The 21,359-nt window shown below is 41.6% G+C and overlaps 2 protein-coding genes across 8 annotated transcripts; both read left to right on the top strand.

The window, feature by feature from the left end:
* Nucleotides 1-13: 13 nt before the first annotated feature.
* rorc (RAR-related orphan receptor C) lies at nt 14-14,140 on the top strand. Of its 6 annotated transcripts, none has more exons than XM_037454846.2 (13): nt 14-127; nt 308-386; nt 3,974-4,003; nt 10,119-10,204; nt 10,515-10,656; nt 10,748-11,104; nt 11,194-11,295; nt 11,376-11,497; nt 11,854-11,986; nt 12,091-12,198; nt 12,300-12,410; nt 12,758-12,867; nt 12,971-14,140. In XM_037454846.2, the coding sequence occupies exons 2-13, from the start codon at nt 335-337 to the stop codon at nt 13,133-13,135; spliced, it is 1,518 nt and encodes a 505-aa protein (XP_037310743.2). In that variant the 5' UTR covers nt 14-127; nt 308-334; the 3' UTR covers nt 13,136-14,140. The 6 variants fall into 6 exon arrangements, with proteins under 6 accessions (XP_037310743.2, XP_037310740.2, XP_037310744.2 ...); XM_037454843.2 differs by having other exon boundaries at nt 14-190; XM_037454847.2 differs by lacking the exon at nt 3,974-4,003.
* A 1,662-nt stretch (nt 14,141-15,802) lies between these two features.
* LOC119197106 (extracellular matrix protein 1-like) lies at nt 15,803-21,337 on the top strand. 2 transcript variants are annotated; one of them, XR_009957042.1, is made up of 11 exons: nt 15,803-16,101; nt 16,616-16,666; nt 17,050-17,115; nt 17,203-17,250; nt 17,381-17,410; nt 17,510-17,781; nt 18,353-18,558; nt 19,225-19,495; nt 19,583-19,775; nt 20,021-20,108; nt 20,262-20,422. XR_009957042.1 is itself a non-coding variant. In XM_037453109.2 (11 exons), exons 1-11 carry the CDS (start codon nt 16,032-16,034, stop codon nt 20,439-20,441), a joined length of 1,482 nt encoding a protein of 493 aa, XP_037309006.2. In that variant the 5' UTR covers nt 15,806-16,031; the 3' UTR covers nt 20,442-21,337. The 2 variants fall into 2 exon arrangements, 1 of the variants encoding a protein (XP_037309006.2); XM_037453109.2 differs by having other exon boundaries at nt 15,806-16,101; nt 19,583-19,782; nt 20,262-21,337.
* Nucleotides 21,338-21,359: the final 22 nt, after the last annotated feature.

Raw genomic sequence — 21,359 nt, 5'->3', positions numbered from 1 at the left:
GGGGGGAGGATGGAGGGGAGGGTGGGAGAGGGGCTGTGGGGGGTTCAACTATTTCAAAACAACCCCGCAAAAGGAGGCACACGGGTGGAGGGGGTGTGAGGCGAAGACCGGGTCTGTGGGCCCCTCGGTAAGGACGCGAGTCGGACGAGATGCCCGCGCACGTTTTCAAATGCCTGCGCGAACCCAACAGGTACGAGCTCGAGGCCTGTGGCGGCAGGCATTCACAACCGCCTGTCACTTGACGTGTGTGTGTGTGTGTGCGCGCGCGCGTGCGTGGGGGCGCGCGCGCGCGCGTGTTTTTGTCCAGGCCAGCCGGTGCTTTGACAGGAGAGTAATGGAGCATGAGGAGCACGACGTGCCCCCCGCTGACAGCCCCCTCATACGAGGTAAGATAATCCCTCCCTGAGCTTTTATTCCGCAGCTCCTTTGGGGCCATTTGAAGTGTTGTTTCCTGCAACTTGGTGTGTTTATAGTTCATTTTTTTTAGCCTCGTGTTTACACTCTGCCCACTCCCACCCACATCCACCTCCTCCCTCACACTCTCCCTCGCTCCCTGCTCACCTTTCCTTCAATGGCCGATTCTGTGTTTCTGTCGTCCACGTCACAGTGTTCACTATTATCTTCTTTCCCTCCCCTCTCATCCATCTTTAACCCACTTTAACCCACTTTCATGGAATGTTGTTAAGGTGCTGTGAGTGGGTAAGGATGGCAGCAAGCCGGAGTAATCCTCGAGGATTAGTTCTTCTTGCTTCTGTTGTTGGTCAATGCTTCACTATTCAAAGCCTCAATCCGGTCGTCACTTGGGAGGAGACGCCTTGTTTTTTCTGCCACAGAAAACCCACTACACACCTTTAATGCTACATGCACTGCTTCAGTGATGCATGTAAAGTGAGTGATGAGTGAAGTAAAGAACGTTTATTTATAAAAATATGAAATAAAAGAGTAGGCCCACAGTTGAATAATACTTCCAAAAGAAGGTCCTGCTTTTAAAATGTTGAACGTAAAGTGTCATCCGTATGTAGAAAGTTTTGTCATTGCACTTAAATCAGTTTATAGTAGTTGATGACTTTTGTCACCAGTGGTACTGGAGTACCAAGATAAACAGAAGCAAAACCAGATATCATTGATTTCTCTCATATGTGTTACACATGGTCCAAACCAAACGTGATATATATCCTTCAATTTAACTTGTATATTACATTTCTAATATCTTTGCTTTTGCGCAATTAAAAGATGCCAAACCAGTGTCTGCTGGGGGCTCTCTTGTCGGTCCAAATTCTTTCTTTGGCGCAATGCATGATGGGTATTTAGAGCATGATTAGCGACCACCGTTGCCCATCTGTTTACTATGATGATTTGTGTGATATCTTAATATAACTTTAATGTGTGATAAATCATTTTTGCGATACATTCGGGCGGCAAACCCTCCACAGAGTCCACTAAATACTGTAGTGAGTGATTTAGTGTTTGGAGTAACTACTTTGACTTTTAACCTGAGGTCAGAGTTTTGTTCATGTTATCTGATATGTTTAACAACCTTAACGCGAGTAAGGGGGCAAGGGTTTGGAGGTTAAAGTGTGTGTGTTTTTTTAAAACAAGCAGCATCAGCTAATTCATCAGCACCTGGAACTGCGGCATTGACACTTTAATCTGGTTTGAGTGAGTTTCGGTGTGGTTGTACGGTTTTTCATAATTGCTGAAATGGCCCTTCTCAGGGTGACGAATGTCTTGGTTTTAGTGGGGGCTGTGGGTGTCTCCTTATCATTCTACAGCGCTTCGTTTGAGCCTCTTGTGCTGCTCCACATTGCATTTCCTTTCGGCCTTTCCGGATAAAACCGCTTCGGTTCAGTTTTGGACGAGCTCTACGCTGTCGATGGTATCCAACGGGGATCTGGGTTGGATTATCTCTACATTATGCTATTCTGGTGTTATAGTTATATCGGTGGTGCTATTCTGATTTATTAATATAAAGTCCGTGCTTATTGTCTTAATAATGTCATTCAGTCACATCTCTGAACTAAATTGATCTCAAGCGAGCCAATTTATTGCAATACATCAAATCTTTCAGTCCAAACATCAAATCCCTTTTGGCCTGTTAACTAATGTATTTTGAAACTCCTCAGGGTCCTTTTTTTACACACTTAGTCACTTATTGGATTACATGTTACCATCATACAGAAAGGAATTGTTTTCTTAAAAGAAACCACCAAAATGTCCTTTTAATTCAGACACTATGCTATCAGTTTGGATGACATTTTACTTCCTAATTGTCGTTAAGAGTTTTGAGGAGGCAATAAAGTAGCTAATCTGATTTATATATATATACATTTTCTTTATTTCTCAGAGTTTTGCATTCAGGCGAATTTGTCGGGTTTTTGCCCTTTGGCCTCATTATGTTGAGGGTTACTCTAAATAATTTGCACTGAATCAATTCTGTTGATGAAAAAATAACATCCGTCCAGCGACAGCTTTCTTTCTCACATAATGTTCATTGGGTTTAATTTGTTATAAACAGAGCAAACATCCTCCAATACCCCACCAAAACAGTGTTAACAAATAAAACATTAAACGTGAATAAGAAGGTCATTGTAGAAAATACAGTAAAACACCTTTGCAACAAACATCCATCCAACAAACAGCTTTGTGTTGGTTCGGCCATTTAGTAAACAAATGATGATTTACATTTCAGCTTTTCTAAACATGTTCTACAACATTCACTCCTTGAGCTCCTTTGAAATACAACGCCTGTATATTCAGCGCATTAAGCTTATATTTATCTTGAAAAGTTTCTTTTAAAGTATGATTTAATTGCAGTCTGTGTTCATATCGCTTTACATTTACCGGCAGTGTGCAAACTGCTCTGCTTTGCTTCCATGCTTTCTGCTTATGAAGCAAAACTGATTTGATGAGGGGAGGAAAACAGTGGAAACCACAGAGGGCCCGATATGGTGTCAGACAAACACCGGCTAGCGCTGCGTCTACCATTGACACTTATCTCCCCTGCCTTCAGACCTCTTCTGTCTCACACACACGCACACTTAAGAACGCACAAACCCAGAAATAACCCCCCCCCCTCTGTTTTTTCAGAACTGTCCTCCACCCGTTGACTCGCACTCACGGCAATTCAGACTTTCACACAATTGCGGTCAAACAGGCGGAGAGAAAGAGGACCTATTGCTTCACAGACACCCACCTTCTCTGCCTTCATCTCCTGTGCCTGTGCGTGTGTGCGTGCATGCGTGTGTTGAAGTGGGTATGGGTGCCGGAGAGTCGCACAAACACAACACTGACACACAGCAATATAAATAGCAATCCTCTAATTTAATCAGAAAGGGCTTCTTATCTGACCACAGGTGTTTGTACTTTGGAAAAAAGAAAGAAAGGGCGAAGAAGCAGTGCGTTCTATCAAACTGCCGCTAAGGCCTGAACATCGAGCAGTTTATCGAAGCTGAATCGGTAACTTGAATCCCGGGTTCGTTTCTGCCCCATTAAATGCTAATTTAATCGAACAAACCTTTATGTGTTTCTCTTTACATTCAAGTCTCACCATGATTTAAAAATACTTACATACGCAATACAAACATGTTCTTCAAAAAAAAAAAGAAATACTGTTGTTGCTGAACTCCTACAGTAGGGGCTTTAAATTAGTGGAACACTTATTGATCATCATATATTAACATGTAGCTGGGACTTTCACGTTGTGGTTGGTGGTGCTGAGATGGTTTGATACATCTAACACATGTATAAACTGTATTTGAACTGTATTGTAACTGTATTTTAGTAAATGTACATAGCGATTTTCTAGCTGGGTTAATTTGGGGATTTTACCCATAGTTTTAGTCTGTAAAACAACAAAGTGTATTCATGGTAAATTCACCCAGTTGCTCATATTTTGTTCAACCTTTGGTGAAACTCACATTTAGAGTAAATGTTGTTTGGTCTTGAATCACTATCAAAATTTCTTCTCCCTCAGGAGCAGTTGTGTCCAAGAAGACTCATTTGAGTAAGTGCTTTTTGAAAATTACGGTGCGTTAGCATGTGTGTGAGTCTGAATGTGGTAATACCATTGGTTGTGTTTGTGCTAGATATTTGTGCATGCATTGCGGTTGACTTCGTAGTTAGTGAACATACTACATTGCACCTGTACAGCACAACACCAAACACACACACGCACGCACGCAAACGCCGCGTAGTGTCGTTGCATTAGCAGCACGGTGTGTGTGCTGTGTGTTGCACACCTGTGCTGCCCCCCTCACACACACACACAACACAGGCTGCATACACACAGTGATGAAAATATCAACTTCTAGGGCTTTGGCATCTGAATGCAGATGACAGAGATAACGTATCATCTGTTTTTAACTTCTTTGGTTGAACACTTTCTGCCACAACTTTTGCACACCTGGGTGTGATATCGAACATCGAGATTGCTGCGCTGCACACACACACACAAACCACTTTGTTAAGCGGTGATAAACAGGTGTAGGTATTGAAGATAGCCACGGTAGCCTTGTGTTGTTCATCAGTCAGGTGCTTTGTATATTACATGAAAACTCAACTCTAGATCCGTGGATACTTTACTCCAACTTTTCACATTTTATGAGGCTTTCTTTTTCGTATCCACCACATTTAACAGGGAATCATTAACTTACATAGAAACAGATAGTAAATAATCCAGTTAATAATCCAGTAATCTTCTCATGGCGGCCATTCCTCTTACTTTTACCCTTTAAGCACATTTTGCTAAATGTACTTTCACTTTATTTTTATTTTAATTTAAAAAAATCTTTTATAAACGAGGAATGTAAAATAATGCCATTTATTCTCATCTCAATATCCTTATATTATTTCTGACATTTTAAATTAACAACCACGTAGATGACAAGTATCTACAAGAAAACATATATCTAAAAAATATATATAATATTTAACTTGTGTGAATGTACAGCTTTACATTAGTGAGCTCTTGTTTGACCTTACTTTGATTATCCCTGTTGTTAGTAGTTTAATTCTGAGGGAGAGAATTTTTTTAATGTGGGGTGAAGAGTGTGTGGGTGAAGGATAACAACAAAGGTTTAAGGAAAAAGTACCCTGACAAAAGAGCAATGGCAGGGGACAGCCCCCCTCCCCCCCCCCCCCTCTTTTTTTTTCTTTCTGTCTCTCTCGCACACAAACACACACGCGCTCTACAACACGGAAGGTGAGGCTGCGACTGTCAATCAAAAGTCTGAATAGGTTTGCTAAAGCGGCAGTGAGCACCTGACACGGCTTCCTGAAGGAAGAGCTCATAGACAGAAGAGAGGCTGGAAGAACGCTGTGTCCATGAGAGACCATCGTTAGACAGAGTGAGAGGACAAGTGAGTTTGTAAAAGTGGGACAAACATCTGAGACAAGTGGAGGAGCGAGGATGATGCGAGGTAGGGATGAAGTTTCTTGGTGTGTGTCTGTGTGGGTGGGGGTGTGCGCTTGTGTGTGTGTGTGTGGGTGTCTGACAGTGTGTTATTACGTGTGTGGACAATCTAATCAATTATATTTGATCAACTAGATAATTTGCATGTTATGATTTTAGAGTTTTTCTAAAGTAAATGCGTCACTGTGAAATTATGCTAGTGATGCTACGTGTTGCAATCAGGACATGTAATTACGCAATTGTCAGATTTACGGCATTTTTAACTCTGGTTTTGCTGGATCAAACAGTGAAGAAGATGAAGTTCAAAGTGGCTTTAAGTTTTATAATTATAAAAAGTTAATTTGTGTCTCCCAAGTTCTTAATTGGCTTACTGTAGTGTTTGAGACACATCAATATATGTGTTTCAGTTTTGGGGTTTGGTAACATGACTCAATTTTGCACTTCCTTTGATGGATTTAAGATTTGAATCATGTCTCAGATATTTCTTTGCTCCCACTCCCACATACGACTCAAAGTGAAGCTGAGAACAAGAAGGCAATAAGTTCAAATGTCTACTTTTTAGAACACATTTGTTTAGACTTTATCAAGTTTCATAGTAAGTAACATCATTTTAATTAAGTAAAAAAAAAAAAGTTAAAAGTATTAAGGCACAAGTAACCAGATTCTAAAATTACATTTTAAATTTTACAACCCGTTTGCAAAACACTTTCGCCGTATTGTAACCAAAGTAAAAACGAAAGAGACAGGAAAACAGGATGCTTTGCAACCGCAGTGCATCAGTTCGAATGGACTAAACTCTCACACATACAGTAGACAGGTTGCAGAGGAAATGCTGATATTATAATGAAAATCTGAGAATTAGTACTTCTTATACAACATAATTCAAAACCAATAGAATAAAAACCCACAACACGCAGAGGGGGGAAATAACAGAAATGAATGAAATATCCATGCAAGTTGCTGAGTTGCTTCCTCTTGCAACCTGCAAACACACAGACACACTTATAGATGCTCAGGAACACGCAGATCACACAGCTGCTGTTTAGATGGCGCCTAGATACAGCGCATCTCAGCCCTGCAGCTGTGTGTGGATAATGTGTGTGCGAGCGAGAAGGAGGCTTCCATTTCCCAAAACAAGGACTTTTAGTTTCTGCCCTTTATCAATAAACACGTATTCATCTTAATTCCTAGGTGTTACACACACCTTCACATTGTCTTTGGTGTTTGGGGGATTCCTGTGTAGATTTGACATAGCGTTTCTTTGTGTGAAAGGATTTCCTTGTGCCTCCGTGCAGCACTTCCAAAGCGGTTGGCTTTAGATCAAAGCTCAAAAACATCAAAAATCGCAGGTGACACATTCCCCCCAAAATATGTTAAAGGAAACGTGACACTTCATAAGTGATTCACGCACTTTGCTACTGTCAGAGCGCTACTTCTCTCAAACACCCTCAAATTCCGCCTGCACTTCAAAGTAAGTATGGTTAATCTGGTGATAATTGATGTTCAGATTAGATGTAATCCTTCCCTTTTTCTCTTCTTCTCACTTTGTTGTTGTCAAAAAAAACAAATGAAACTTGTTTATATTTCACATAAATTGGAGAACCATCACCGTTTGCAGCGTCAAGATGTTTTACCTCCTATTGATCTGGAGTCAGCATTTCAATAATTGTGATTGTAAATGTTAAGTTACAAAATATTTAATACGGAAGCAATTCCTCGGCGTTGTCATGATTTACATCGACGTGTTTTTAATGTGTTGTTAAAGTGAATTAAATACAGAATACGGTGAGATACATGGTTGCCTTCCAAATGCATTACTTGTGTGTCACAGCGATCCTCTTCTACTTTGCACTTCAATGAATGCATTTTAGATTTGATCGCCGACGTATCTCACTCAAACGGTGTGTGCGTGTGTGTGGTCGTGTGCGCGCGTGAGGCGTGTGCATGTGGCAAAGCTTCTGTCAGGAACGTTTTTTGATGAGTTTTGTCCGTTTGCAGACTTGCTGACAGGATGAGTTGAGATTTGAGAGAGTGAATGTGCATCGTCCTCCCACCACCTCGGCACCCCGCCACCCACACGCAAACACACACACACACAACACACTGTGACACAAAAGTAGTAAAAAATACTCTTTCCAGGTTGAAATACAGAAGCCAAAAGTTTCCTCACAAGTTTATTTTTCTCCTTAAACTTTTTATATATATTGTAATGTAATGATAATATATATTTATATATATTTTCAGTTGTTCACATTCAGCAGGAAGTCATTACACTCACAAAAAACCTGTGAATGTTTTTCTCAATACTTATTTGCTGTTGTACACGGAAGCTCCTGCTGTATGTACGGCGGCACTGATACATTTTTGAGCCATTGATAACTGAATCTTGATCAAAAGACACAAATCAGTTAATAGAATTTCGTATGTGGATCAATGGGAGGTGACGCTATTTTATTTTGACCGACAACCCAGAATATTTTCACCACTTTGTACTTTACTCAAACATCTTCACTTGGTATCTCACACATTTTATGATTTTAATTGGTTGGAGGGTTGTTTAAATGTTCTAACTTCAGGATGGAAGTGTAAATGCAGCTTTGTGTGGTGCCCGTATGCTTGTTTTCATACTGTACGTTGGTAGTGGAACTCAGTGGAAATAAAAAATGTTTGTGGTCATATTGCAAGTCACGATACAACACAAGTAAAAAGCCTTTCTTGGATTAAGTACATATAGTAGAAGGTATACATGTCTGACCTTTTTAATAGAATCATTGTTTCAGCAGAAAAGCAGAAATGCCACATGAGGGTAAACCAATATCTGCTGTTTGTTCTCCAGCAAACTTTTTTCTTTAATATGTATTCGTGAGATTTTGGCTGCTCGCCTTTCTCTCTGACTGACAAAGACACTTGAGGGAGGAAATGAAGGTGGTTTAGTTCTTCATCAGTATTTTATCTCTCTCTGTTGGGTGTTATTTATCTAACCATTTGGCTGGAGATAAGAGCGTGAGGAGCTTCAGTCGTGTCCTCCTCAATTCAATTTGGACTTGAAGATAACCACCCTATTGATGCTTTACATTGCTGCGTAGTAAGGTTGACATATTAAGAATTATCCAAAGTATTGAGGAGCAGTGTATGAACGTGTGTGTGTGTGTGAGACTAAATGTGTGATCACTGAAAGGTTTTGGGTCAAGGAGGATTTCCTGTTGTTTGATGTTGACAATCAGAAGTGAAATAGCGCAAGAGAGAAAAGACTGTGCATGTTCTCTCCACCCCCGCTACAGAAAGATATATAATCATAATCAACTTTACAGGATATTTTATTAAATGCAGCATTTATTGTTTAGTTTGCAGGAAATGCTTCTGCTGTGTTTAAACCAAAGGATTAAGATATAATGGAGTGTGTGGAGCTCGATGTATTTCTGAAATACTCTAATTCTTATCATGGTTTATCTTGAGGAATCTCTAGATGAATCAGCTCCTTTTGGTAGAAGCAGAAATCTCATCTCATGAGCGTCCTCTGTGCCTCATTACACATTGTCCCCTATGTGTGCAAAATTAAAAAGTTAATTTCACCTCAGAAAGCCCGTTCTGCTCAGGAGCCGTCCGGTAACCCTGTGGCATGAGATAAAGAGGGCACACACTGACACACTAACACACACTCGCGAGAAAATCTGACACAGTTTTGCACGGAAACGCGGATCACACGTAGGAGCTTCGCGAAAAAATAATCACACAACATAATTGCATTTGCAGAAGGAAGACAAGAGATGACAGGAATAGATGAAGGGAGATTATCTAGTGAAGAATGACAATGAAATATACTGTCCCTCCCGGGTTGTGTGTCGTTCTATAAATTCAATATATGCCATAAAACGCTTCCCCTCCTGTTGCCAATACAGCTTTTAGACCTCTCTGGTATTTCATTGCACCAATCAAACATCCGATTCTCACCACGAATCGCCACTAAGCAAAGGTTCGATCTGATAGCTCCTAGAGATCAGGGGCACTGATGGGGGATGTGTGTGTGTGTGTGTGTGGGGGGGGTGGGCCATTACTGGCAGTGATGAAGGTAGAGGGAGAGTACATTACTGGCAGCTGTGTCCTTTATGAGCGAGACAGAGATGGATTCACAAAGAAAACATTGACATGAAAGAGGGACAGTCACATTGAAAGAGAAGCCAGTTAACCACTTGAAAGGACTCTGAGGTTGACACCTTCGTCTTCTTCGCCTTACTCCATTTGCAAATATTCCACTTTCCTTAGAAGCCTCCTCTCCTCGCCGTATTTGATGTTTATTTTGTTCTTTAACATTAAGGCAAGAGGTGTTTGAGAGGAAAATACCTGTGGTTTGGTTCACACTGGTCACACAGCATTTTATACACGTTTGAGGGGGAAGTACACAAGTTCTCACACTGGGAATGATGATGATTCTTTGTGTAAAAAATGTGTGTTACTTCGACAGTGAGAAGCTGTGCACAATAGAAGTTTAGACAGATGTTTTAATGTATATTAAAATAGTGCTGTATGTGCTTTCAATGCCCCATAATCATGCCAGTAATGATTATTTAAGGTTATTCAAAGAACATAAACGATTGCACTATTTAATTTAATTGAGAAATTGTATGCTGCTCAGCGTATGAATGGCTACAAAGAAAGTAGTGATGCAGTTGAAAATGTTAACACTGCTTTTACTCCTGTGCTTGCTCAGCCCAGATTGAGGTCATCCCATGTAAGATCTGTGGTGATAAGTCTTCTGGAGTTCATTATGGAGTCATCACCTGTGAGGGCTGCAAGGTGAGATGACCGCATCCTACAAATACTGATGCACTAATACACATACACAAGACTTATCTGTGTTAAAGGAGCTTTTGTTCGACGGAGTCAAAACCAGGACCAGACTAGTTTGAGCCCCACAAGTCACAGTCCTCCATAAGTTAATATGAAATATCCCAATTCACATAAAAACACCCCAAGAAAGCAAATTTAAGGTCAAGATATAAAAAATAAAGTCCCTTTTGTCTGAGACCCAGAGTTAAAATGCCATCAAGACGGGACATAGGAGTTCTTCTTCTTCTTTAATCACGCCACATCAACCCACCCGTAGGGATTTTTTCGGCGCAGCCAGCTGCCCACCGTGTCGTACTCCTGCTCCCGGCAGAGCAACTGTCCGATCGACCGGGCCAGCCGCAACCGCTGCCAACACTGCCGTCTGCAGAAGTGCTTGGTGAAGGGCATGAGCAGAGATGGTAAGACCCAGGCCCTGGAACCAAATACCGCCCGCTCACAGCGCTTCATATTTCGTTCATTCTGTTCTTCGTGATTCTTGACCGTCGTCAGCTGTGAAGTTCGGACGCATGTCTAAACGTCAGCGGGACTCTCTGAATGCCGAGGTGGAGAGACATCGGCAGCAGCAGCAGCAGCAGCAGCAGCTTCAGGGAGAGGCCCAGTCTCTGTTGTCCTTCCCTTCCAAGGCCCGACAAGACCGCTCGCCACAGCTGCTTCAGCCCGTGGCCTCGGCCTACTCCTTCAGCAGGGAGGCCGAGCTGCTGTCCTACACCGCTGATGGCCACCCGTACCTGGTGTGCTCCCCGGGCGAGTCGCAGATGTCGGGTATGATCTACCGAGGCTCCGGCGGGCCTTCCACGTCGAGATCCCTGGCCAGGATGGACCACGGTGCACACCTTGACATAAGAGGTAAGGGGTTTTGTGTGTGTGTGTGAACATGTCAATATTGTTTCTTTTTCTGCTTTTTCTCATTTGTTTTTCTTTATTCCTCACAACAGGGTTTGAGTCCAGGCAGCCGTCTCATGATCTTGCGGGAATTCATTCCTACAACCCTCTGGAGGATCCTTACAGCCTCTATCCTCACTCTCTGAGGAATATAGGTGAGCCACCAGCACAGTGGGCTAACATGAATGATGGGGCTTTAGTTTAGTGCTTACACTTATTTCTTTTCTATTTTCAGATGAGCTGTGTGCCAGCATTGTGCGCTCCCACAGGGAAACCAGCCAGTACAGAGTGGAGGAGCTGCAGGCCCTCAGATGGAAACTACTCAGCAGAGAGGAGATCCAGGCCTACCAGAGCAAAGTACACAAACCTGACCACTCTTTTTTTTTGGTTTTAAGAGTTAATCTCACATTTGTGTGAATTTGCTCATGCTCCAAACAAAACACGCTACTTAAAATGAGCTCGAGGCAAGTTTTGATTGATAAAACAGACGCGTTTCTTCCTGTCTGATCCCATATTCAGCAGCACATATAATATTCATTGTATTCACATTTGATAAAGATAAAGAAACAGCCTGTTCAATTGAGTAAGGATGACTTTGTGTGGGGTGATTACATTTTGTGTTGATTTATTGACTTTAAATAAACTCACCATGGTCTCCCCCTCTCTCTCTCTCTCTCTCTCTCTCTCTCTCTCTCTCTCTCTCTCTCTTCCAGTCGGTGGATGACATGTGGCAGCACTGTGCTATCCGGATAACTGATGCCGTGCAATATGTGGTGGAGTTTGCAAAACACATCCCAGGTTTCCGTTTGCTCAGCCAGAACGACCAGATCGCTCTCCTGAAGACCGGTGAGCTCCGCTGTCCCCGTCGATCAAAAACGCCTCTACATTCTCTGTTTTACCTTCTCTTAACGTAGCCCCCCCCTCCTCCCCCTCACCCCTTCCTCCCTCAGGCTCCATGGAGGTAGTTCTGGTCCGGATGTGTCGCTTCTTCAACACTGAGAACAACACCGTCTTCTTTGATGGGAAATTTGCTGGAGTGGAAGTCTTCAAGTCATTGGGTAAGGAGCTCTCTACGCGCAAAGGCAGAAACGATTCATGCAGTCACCACAATGCAAAAGTATGGTGGTTTATCAGTGCTCTCTGGTTTGTTGTCTTGCAGCATGTGGTGATTTAATCACAGCGGTGTTTGACTTTGCTCACGGCATGTGTGATCTGAAGCTCACGGAGCAGCAGATTGCTCTCTTCAGTGCTCTCGTGCTGATCAACACGGGTAAGATCAACTCCCCTGTGCCTTAATTCTGTTTCGTGTTATTCCTTAACATTAACGAGTGGGAAGACACAATGCAAGAGTTGACAGACAATAACAGGCGGACTATCAAAAGCAAGCAATGTGTTCATGCTGTATGTGTTCAGATTTACTCTGTTAGTTAAAGCTAATATGTACATTCATGATTATCTTTAACCATTTAAATCAAAACTATCAAATGTTCTTATATCTCGGCCTCTCCCAGAGGTAGACAATGTGATAGAAACATGCCTCACAGCTAGGACTATCCTCAAGAACAAAGAACAGAATCTGATGGGCTTCTAAAACAGACTGTCTGTCCTTCTGTGCAGATCGTCCTTGCCTGGAGGACAGAGGCAGAGTTCAGCGAGTGCAGAGAAGCGTTGAGGACGGACTCAGACACATTCTACACCGAGACAACCAAGAGAGTCTGATGCACAAGGTGGAGATGGCCGCCCTTCATCCAAACCCACTGATCCTCGACCTGCGTGTTCTTTGCTGCAGTTGACAGCGTGTTTCTGACCTTGTCTGTGTTTTCCCTGCAGCTGTACCAGAGGATGTCAGTGTTGCGTTCGCTCTGCAGTCTGCACATGGAGAAGCTGCACGGCTTCAGTCAGCGTTACCCGCTCACCGCTCACGCTCTCTTCCCTCCACTCTACAAGGAGCTCTTCGCCTCTGAGGCGGAGCTGCTTCCCGGCGCCACCCAGTGATGATCACCCGGCTTACGCAAAGCCGTACACGCTCATATTATTTTATTGTCTCCGTTTTTTCCTGACAGAATCTATTTTTCTAACAATTTAAAATATAAAGGAAAAGGAAAAGGAAAGAGCTTTTTCGGTAGATGGTGTCAAACATATATTTCATTATTTTGATAGCTTAAATCTATTTCTATTCCTCCAGGGAAAGGTGCATTTTGTTGTTGCTTTAACAGCTCTTTGTCCATGAGGTATTCGTTTACTCAGGATTCCTGTGAGTCACAGTAAATGTGTGAAAGTGTGCTTGGATATGGAGTTTCAACAGAAACTTGGGAGGGGGGGGGGCGAGGGGGATGTGTGTTGCGGGGGTTGCTTAGTGACATTCCCTGTAAACAGCTTCTTGAGATCCGCGGCTGGTTTAAAACCAAATAGGGCATTTTGAGCCATCAACCCACGTAATGCAGATTTTTACAAAGTTTGTAAAAAATGTCAATATTAAAACCAGTATTTATTTGTTTCATCGCAGTACATAGCCATCTTATTTTTACAGCTAAAAAAACACATTTGATTGACCAGTATCTCTTCATAACAAGTATTCTCAACACGTAGACAACCGGCCTCTTTAAAACATGTCTCCTCAGGTTGATTCTGTCAGATTGACTAATCAATCCTACAAAGCAGCAGTACCTCTTCATGTTATCCTCTGTGTTTGAAAATATGCTCACATACATTTTGTATCCATTGAGCTTTGAATTATGTTGCATTAAAACTAGAATTTTAATTTAAAATGTGAGATACAGTAGAAATCTCTTCATCTGTGTGCATTCTTTTCCTTTTTTTTCCATTTTAACTTGCATATGTTTTGCTTTCTAACATATCTTTGAATAAAATGATGAGATGCATCAGCATTATGTACTATATGTCCGGATGTAGTCCTTTCTGTTGCCAGGATGGCTGAGTTTATATTCCATGTAAATCGGATAATAAACTGCAGAGGCTTTGATACCAAGCCTACTTTATTTTTGATTGTGTCGTATAAACAGTTGTGTGAGACTAAGACATACAAGAAAGAAAGAAGGATCCTGTTGTGGGATGATAAGAAATACTTAACAAAATAGGGTTCATATGTATCAGTAGAATATAAGATCCTAGCGTAGTTGCTGTGCCTTACAGTGGTTGCTGTTGCATACACAACAAAACAAAGTATTAGTCATAGCTGGTTCAGATCACTCTCAATAGTTGCAAATGCACAGAGAAAGACTCACAAACTGGTCAGTGGAAAGTCACCAGTTTGTCATAACTGTGGCTCAACCAAGTTGAGACAAAGCCAATTAAAAGACTGAGTCAAATAGTCTTGGTAAATACGGCTATTTTCACACAGACTGATTGTCTTTTGATCTGTCTAAATTCCGTGATTTTTGTTATCGTATTTCAGTTCGCTTTGGAAGGGCGTACATGCTGTATGTGTCGTGGTGTTGGTGTCTCTCTCTTGTTGGAGAACCACAGCACAACTTTATCTTTATTTACTTTTACCGGTTTCCCGCTTGTGGCTGGTATTACGCTTTCAGTAACTCCGCCTAAATTCCATCCACTGTTTCTTTTTTCCCTCTAATGTGCTAAAATGCTTTAGTTGCTCAAGACCTGTTTACTCCTTTGAGACATTGCATGCAATTGAGCCATTTAAATAAACAAGACCGGATCAATGCTTCTGGAAGCAATAAGTAAACAGCTTTTGCTCTGCAACTCCTCGGGGCAAATTTTTTAGCATGGACAAACACGCTGGTAGTGTTTCCAGACTCACCACAACAATCTGCAGACTTTTATCAACAGTAACATCAACTGTTTATAGCAGGAAATGAAACAGCTGTGGGGAGAGCAGCAAAGGCAGACTAATCTCTCCAGTTTAAACCGAGTCCTCTGAAAGAAAACTGCAGAAACAAAGCTGAACAGGGAGTACTTCTCTGTTCTGTTTTTTTTTCTTCTCAAACAGAACATGGTGGGAGGGATAGGGAAGAGGTTACTGTCAGTCTTTTACACTGGAATCTACGAGGTCACGGTGAACTGAACTCAAACTCAGTGTGAGACAACAAGGAATTTAAGGACTTCTCTCTTGACAAGCCAACAATAACTCACAAACACAGTCTGTGTTGTGATTTTGCAAATCCAGTTTAAGGTGTTGGTACTGAAAAATCAAAGCTTGCTCAGATGGAAAGACTTACTATGAAGGGAGGTACGACGTAACAAACTAGTGTGTTGCAATGAGGAAAATGTTAGACGGCGTCATATATTGACTTATGCTTGGCAGGGTGTATCACACTGTAATCTATTTTATAAGAAATATTTAAACTATCACTATTAATAATAATAATAATAACTCACTGCATCCTGCAACTAGTCGAATACTTTCCCAATAGACAGTACTTGGGCTTAATTGAAGAGCATGTGATGACAAGATAATCCATACGGACTGACGTGAGACTGGTTCTCCCGCATGTGGTAAACATCAGCGGTTTCATCATTTCCCGTCATTTTCCCAGGATTAACAGATTGAGTCACACAGAAAAAAAACTTCCTCCCCTCCCTCTTTTCCCTCCCTTCGCCCGACAGCCCCGCAGCAATCATCAAATCTGTGTTTCTCTCTATCTCTCTCTCTCTCTCTCTCTCTCTCTCTCACACACACACACACACACACACACACACACACACACACACACACACACGGGGATACATACATGTTACGGACAGACAGACAGACAGACAGTACGTGACAGCACAACAGCCTCCGTCGGACCCAAGTTCCCGGGACCCGTGTGCGCGCCTCCCCGCCGAGCGCGTCCCCCCGAGCGGCCTGTGTTCAGCGCGCCGGTCCGGTGAGCAGCCTCCGCGGGACGGACACACCGGCGGCTCCGCGATGGGTTCGTCCGCGGCTCTGTTCTGCTGCACCGCGGTGGTCTTGGTGTTGCTGAGTTCGGCCTCCGAGGGTTCGTGGTGTTGAATTTGAATCCCTGCGTTGGGTTGTTTTGATTCATGTGCCAACTGGGTTCGTGCAGAAGGGCTGACTCCATTTTTGTTCGCCCGAGACGAAGCGCGTTTATTCGGCCCCGCTGACGTTGACTTTAAAAAAGGAGTTTGTCGTACCTTCGCCGTGTGTTTAATGTTTTTTATACTTGTACTTTTATACGTGCATTTCAAAGACGACTTGTCTCATTCATAAGTTACATATGATTTACAGATTTAAAAAAAAGAAAAGAAGAGGTAATAGACAATTAAAAAACGATCATCTTCCCATCCTCATTAACGCCGTTAAAAGTAATATGTTGTAACCCATATATTAGTAATATAGTGAGTTTACATTTTATGTTAATTTTTAACATTATTTTAAAAACAGTGCCCTTTAAATGAAATGTATTGATACACGTTAATACTCAAATACTCACTATGATTAGTGCGTTAAAAGACTTTTGCCCTTTTTTTTTCCTGTGTACAATTTTCCAGATGATTTCAACTTGGAGCAGCGTGAGGTCACCTTCGACGAAATCATACAAGGTGCGTGTATTTGCATGCTAGTGCATTATCTCTGCAAGGAGCCATTAGAATGAGATGTTCAGAGGGACATTTAAACCCTCTACTTCAGTTCAGTTGAAGATTGAGGTTCAAGGAGCTCCCTCATAATTTTAGGCATGAAGTTTAGTTTTATTGTCACAAGGACTGCTTAGCTTTTTCCAAATGTCCACGCGATGTATTCTGTGGCTCTTGAGTGACATACTAAATCACTTCATATATTTCCCAAAGGTTAAGATAAGATTTTAGTATGCATGACTATAGTTGATGTACCGTAGGTCCGGTTCAAGAACAAATAAAACATAAGTGGTTCTGTCTCTAGTGACTGTCGACACTAACAATAATTGTTAAACCCATGTGTCTTTCAGAGATGGATCAACCTCCTTCCTTCATGTTGCAGACAGAAGTGGACTTTGCAGATATCTTTTCAAAAGGCACTCTTCTTACCTCATGTTCCAAGCGACGTGGCTGCATGTCCAAATTAAACAGTTGTCACATAATTTTTTTTTTCTTTTTTGTAGATTTACCAGAGCAGAAACTCGTGTCCCCACCAAGCAAAAATGACAGAGGTAAGCCTCTATTTATACATCCATCCTTATCAGCCTCCCATTTCCTGTCTTACTCCCCTAAATGCTGTATAACAAAACTAGAACTATGTAAAGAAAACAGTTTTTTTTAATGCAATCTTTATTCTGTCAGGTGGATCCGGGGTCTTGAAACGCATAGGAAGTTCGTATCTGTTTTTGTTGTTCATAACTATCGTTACTGCTGTTGTAAAAGTATAAATTAACAGTCAGGTTCCTGTTTTTTTTTTTTTTTACGCCTTAGGTCGTCCAGATTTCGGGCCCCGGTCCTTTGGTGGTCCTCCCATTCTGGACTACGAAGTTAAGTTCCCACTCGGGCGACCAACCACTGACAATCTCCAAGCCATCTGTGTCAACGGAGACCGCCGTCCCCGCTACCCAGAATCCTACTTCCCTGCCTCTGCATTCGGCCAGCAGAAGCGGAAGGCCAGCGCTGTCAACAAAGCCGAGTCGTGGCTCAGCGCGTGCTGCAGAGGAACCCAGACGGAGGAGACGCTGTGTTGCGCCACTCAGGCGGTGAGTTTCCTCCCTTTAGCCCGATTCATCACTTCTAAAATGGTGATGAGACATTATGTGAATTCGTGCTCCAAATAACACAGTTCATGTTATCCACTTGATACCTCATGGCTGATGAATTCCTCATTCTGTAGAGTTGCAAGACTTGTGTCACATACAAAGTCAAATTTAAAATAAATAAATAAATATTTACATTAGATCACGTGTCATGTTAGCTGACGCTTTTATCCAAAGCGACTTACAATAAGTGCATTTCCACATAGAGATACAAACTCAGAAGAACAAGTAACAAGAAAGTACAATTTTCATCAAATAAGCAGTTTCAAACATGTTATAGAAAAGTGCCATTATAAGTACAATTTAAGTGCTACAATTTGTTAGTGCTACGGTACGCTAGTGTTTTAGCAATTTTTATATTACCTCAAACATAAAAACTAGCATGTTTGGAACAAAGTGCAAGTTATTATATGCAGCCCAGCGAGGCCTTTGCTCAACATGCAGACTTTCACACGAATCTCAAAGCATTTAATGCACATCTTTGTCCGTGTGGTTTGCGGTGTGCCATCTTCAGTGGGAGCTGTCCATCCAATCCTTCTGTGAGGAAGCCTCGTCGATAAAGGACCGTCTCTATCATTGCTGCAAACTGAGCGGCAACGACAGGCTGACTTGTTTCCAAAATGACGCTCCGAACCCAAACTACGAGGCAACAGAGGAGCTACCGGTTCCACCGGTTCCCTCCACAGACGTCTTCCACTTTGACCCTAGCACTTGCCGGAGGTAGTCTATGCATGGAAATGTGTCGAATGAGCCCCAATGGAAAAAGTAAATGTTGACAATCAACACCAGCTGATACTTTGAAGAATATGTCCTGCAAAGTCTATTTTATTCTTACGGTGAATCCAAAGAAAGACAAACATTGACACTTTTTTGTCTATTAAAAAATACAACGGGCCACACTTTTGCACTGGGTGACATTTTTCTTCATCACAACAACCGTTGACACTTATTTTATTTTGAGTCAATTCCTCATGCAATGTGCTGTAAATACTCTTTATAGCACCAATCTGTATAAATGCACTATATACCCTTCTCTAAATAACGTTTGGAAATACCTGCTCTGCCCAGCTTTCATTACCATGTCCTCTTTTTTGGGAAATGAGAAAGTATTGTGTTTTCTTCAGTTACCAATGAAATCAGACAACCAAAATCATAACATTGGTTTTGTGTACACAGGGGTTGAGGTTCTTTAAATGCAACCTGCGACATTGGCCTTGGCCTTTTGATGGGGTTTGATAAGAATAAGCCAAATGTAAACCCAACTTTATCCTTTTTAAGAGAAACAATTCGGACAACCTCTCATTGCACAACACAAGTCCTTTGTGCGATAGTAAGCACGTCCTGCTGGTCAAGTTTGGCTCTGACCTAATGCCTCATGTTTTACAGGAAAGAGATGACTCCTAGATCCATGGGGAAGAAACCGTCTCCTGCTTCCCAGAAAGTTGACATGAGCTTTCCTCCTGGACGACCCACCTCTGACACCATTGAGACGCTGTGTCGCAAACAGAAACGGAGCCCCCTCTACAAAAGGAACTGCCCGACGGGTGCTGCGTACGCACATCTGGCTCGCCAGGCAAAGACCATTAAACAAATGGAAACGGGATTCAAACATTGCTGCAAAAGGAAGCAGTCTGCGCTTGACTGTGCTGATCAGAAGGTAAGGGAGAACCTACCGACTTGCGTATTCAACCCGATTAAGTCATTTGCGTGGCCTTCACATGTTGTTTGTCCTTTTGTATTTCAGTGGCGCGAGGAGCTCGACCGGTACTGTGTGGACAAAGACGGTGGGCCGGTGGATTCCCAATGTTGTGCGAGCAACGTGTCAGATGAGCGGTACAACTGCTTCCAAGAGGTTTCCCCCGACCGACATTACAACACGACCTCTGCCACTGAAGAGCTCTCCCTTGACAACATCTGTGTCATTCATAAGATACTCAGTAAGAAGTAAGACTGAATATCCTCCATCTGTCCAGGGTTTTTTCTTCATTTTTTCCTCTCGTTTTTGTCTCTTTTAAAAAAAAAATGTGTTTTTTTTCTGTAAATGATATATTTAATGTGCATCCACCACTCATCCCCAGTGTTGTCTGTGTTATGCAAATCCTCGCAGATCTTAACACATGATCACAAGCTGTGCAAAATGCAAAGTTATATAACTATTAGTAACAATGTTGTTTTGATTCAGGCTCCCTGCTGGGTTTCCTCTTAAGAGCTTTGTGAACCAATGCTGCCCCCTGTCTGAAGAAAACAAGACTGCTTGCTTTCAGCAGAAGGTGAGTCTGCACAACAATTCAGGTGGACAAATCGAAAGACAAAGTTTGGTGTGAGAAAATTTCAAATGGAAGCTTAGGAGCTAAAGTTTCAAGTTCTTGTCTAACATTATTACTCATTTGTTTTGTCATTTTGTTCTTTCCTTATGAAATCAGCTTGAGGAGGTAGCAGAGATGTGTTCATCTGGGTCTATGAGGAGCCGAGCTGTCCGTCGCTGTTGCCGCACCTCTTCACCAGAGTCTGTACAATGTTTCTCCAAAATTGTCATGGATGCCATCTCCCAATCAACTAATCAACTACGCAAAAAAAAGAAAAAGAGATGCCCTTTTTCTTAAACATTTTTGACCTTCAATCATTCAATGGGAACATCTAAATTACTGTAACAGAATGTGGTACAGATTTTAGCTTCATGTGCTTCTCACTGCCAATGATAATTGCTTTGTATTATCTGGAATCACATTCAAATTATCACAAGAATACAATCATAATGAAAACAGATTTTTGAATGCTTAGTTTGTAAAGTCTTTAGCCTGTGTAACCACTACTTATTATAGGCTTTCCTTTACACATTTGATCCTTAATGCATTTTATAGTGTCATTTGGAGCTGCAAGATCAGTTTTTATTTCTTTAAATTTGATTTTGTGGTCATATCTACAATTATTCTGGTAAAAACATTCTCAAATGTACCTGCTGTGTTGTTTCCTTTCTTATTACAAGCATGCTTATGTTGTTTGTTTCACCAGCACAGGTGTGCCTGGTAGGCTACAATGAGCTGACAGAATAATAATAATAATATAACATACATATATAAGGGAACAAAATGTGTACTGACGTGTTCTTTCAGGTGGACGGAAGTCAAAATATCACTTTGATTTCCACAAATAATAATTTAAACCCAATCATTAATTTGATTTGATTATTGATGATCAGTTGTATGAACATTTTGTTTAAGATGTCACTCATGTTTTAATATTGTCTTTGAATGCAACTCATACAGCTTTTAACGTCTGCCTAGTGACATTAGACAAAAGCTATAAATGATATGGTTTTATATTTTACATGAACAACATACAGTTGACACTGGATCAATCCATCATCATAGAACAATGGAATGCAAAGCAAGAATGACTAGAAATATAAAGTACTTAATGGAAGCTTAACACAGAATAAACGAATTTGAAATTATGACCTTTGGTTAAATTATTAATAAATAGTACCTTGCAAATGATATATTCCAGATCTTTTATGTTTT

Source organism: Pungitius pungitius, chromosome 11 (genome assembly GCF_949316345.1).
Source record: "Pungitius pungitius chromosome 11, fPunPun2.1, whole genome shotgun sequence".
NCBI classification, from domain to species: domain Eukaryota; kingdom Metazoa; phylum Chordata; class Actinopteri; order Perciformes; family Gasterosteidae; genus Pungitius; species Pungitius pungitius.
This window is presented reverse-complemented; position numbering and strand designations above follow the sequence as displayed.

Excerpts from the sequence above, each read along its gene's own strand:
- rorc (XM_062565628.1), top strand. The coding sequence starts at position 170 with ATGCCTGCGCGAACCCAACAGGTACGAGCTCGAGGCCTGTGGCGGCAG. Across the intron at positions 10,657-10,747 it reads GAAGGGCATGAGCAGAGATG|CTGTGAAGTTCGGACGCATG; the intron begins GTAAGACCCAGG and ends GACCGTCGTCAG. Across the intron at positions 11,296-11,375 it reads TCACTCTCTGAGGAATATAG|ATGAGCTGTGTGCCAGCATT; the intron begins GTGAGCCACCAG and ends TTCTATTTTCAG.
- LOC119197106 (XM_037453109.2), top strand. The coding sequence starts at position 16,032 with ATGGGTTCGTCCGCGGCTCTGTTCTGCTGCACCGCGGTGGTCTTGGTG. Across the intron at positions 19,496-19,582 it reads TTGACTGTGCTGATCAGAAG|TGGCGCGAGGAGCTCGACCG; the intron begins GTAAGGGAGAAC and ends TTTGTATTTCAG. Across the intron at positions 19,783-20,020 it reads CATAAGATACTCAGTAAGAA|GCTCCCTGCTGGGTTTCCTC; the intron begins GTAAGACTGAAT and ends GTTTTGATTCAG.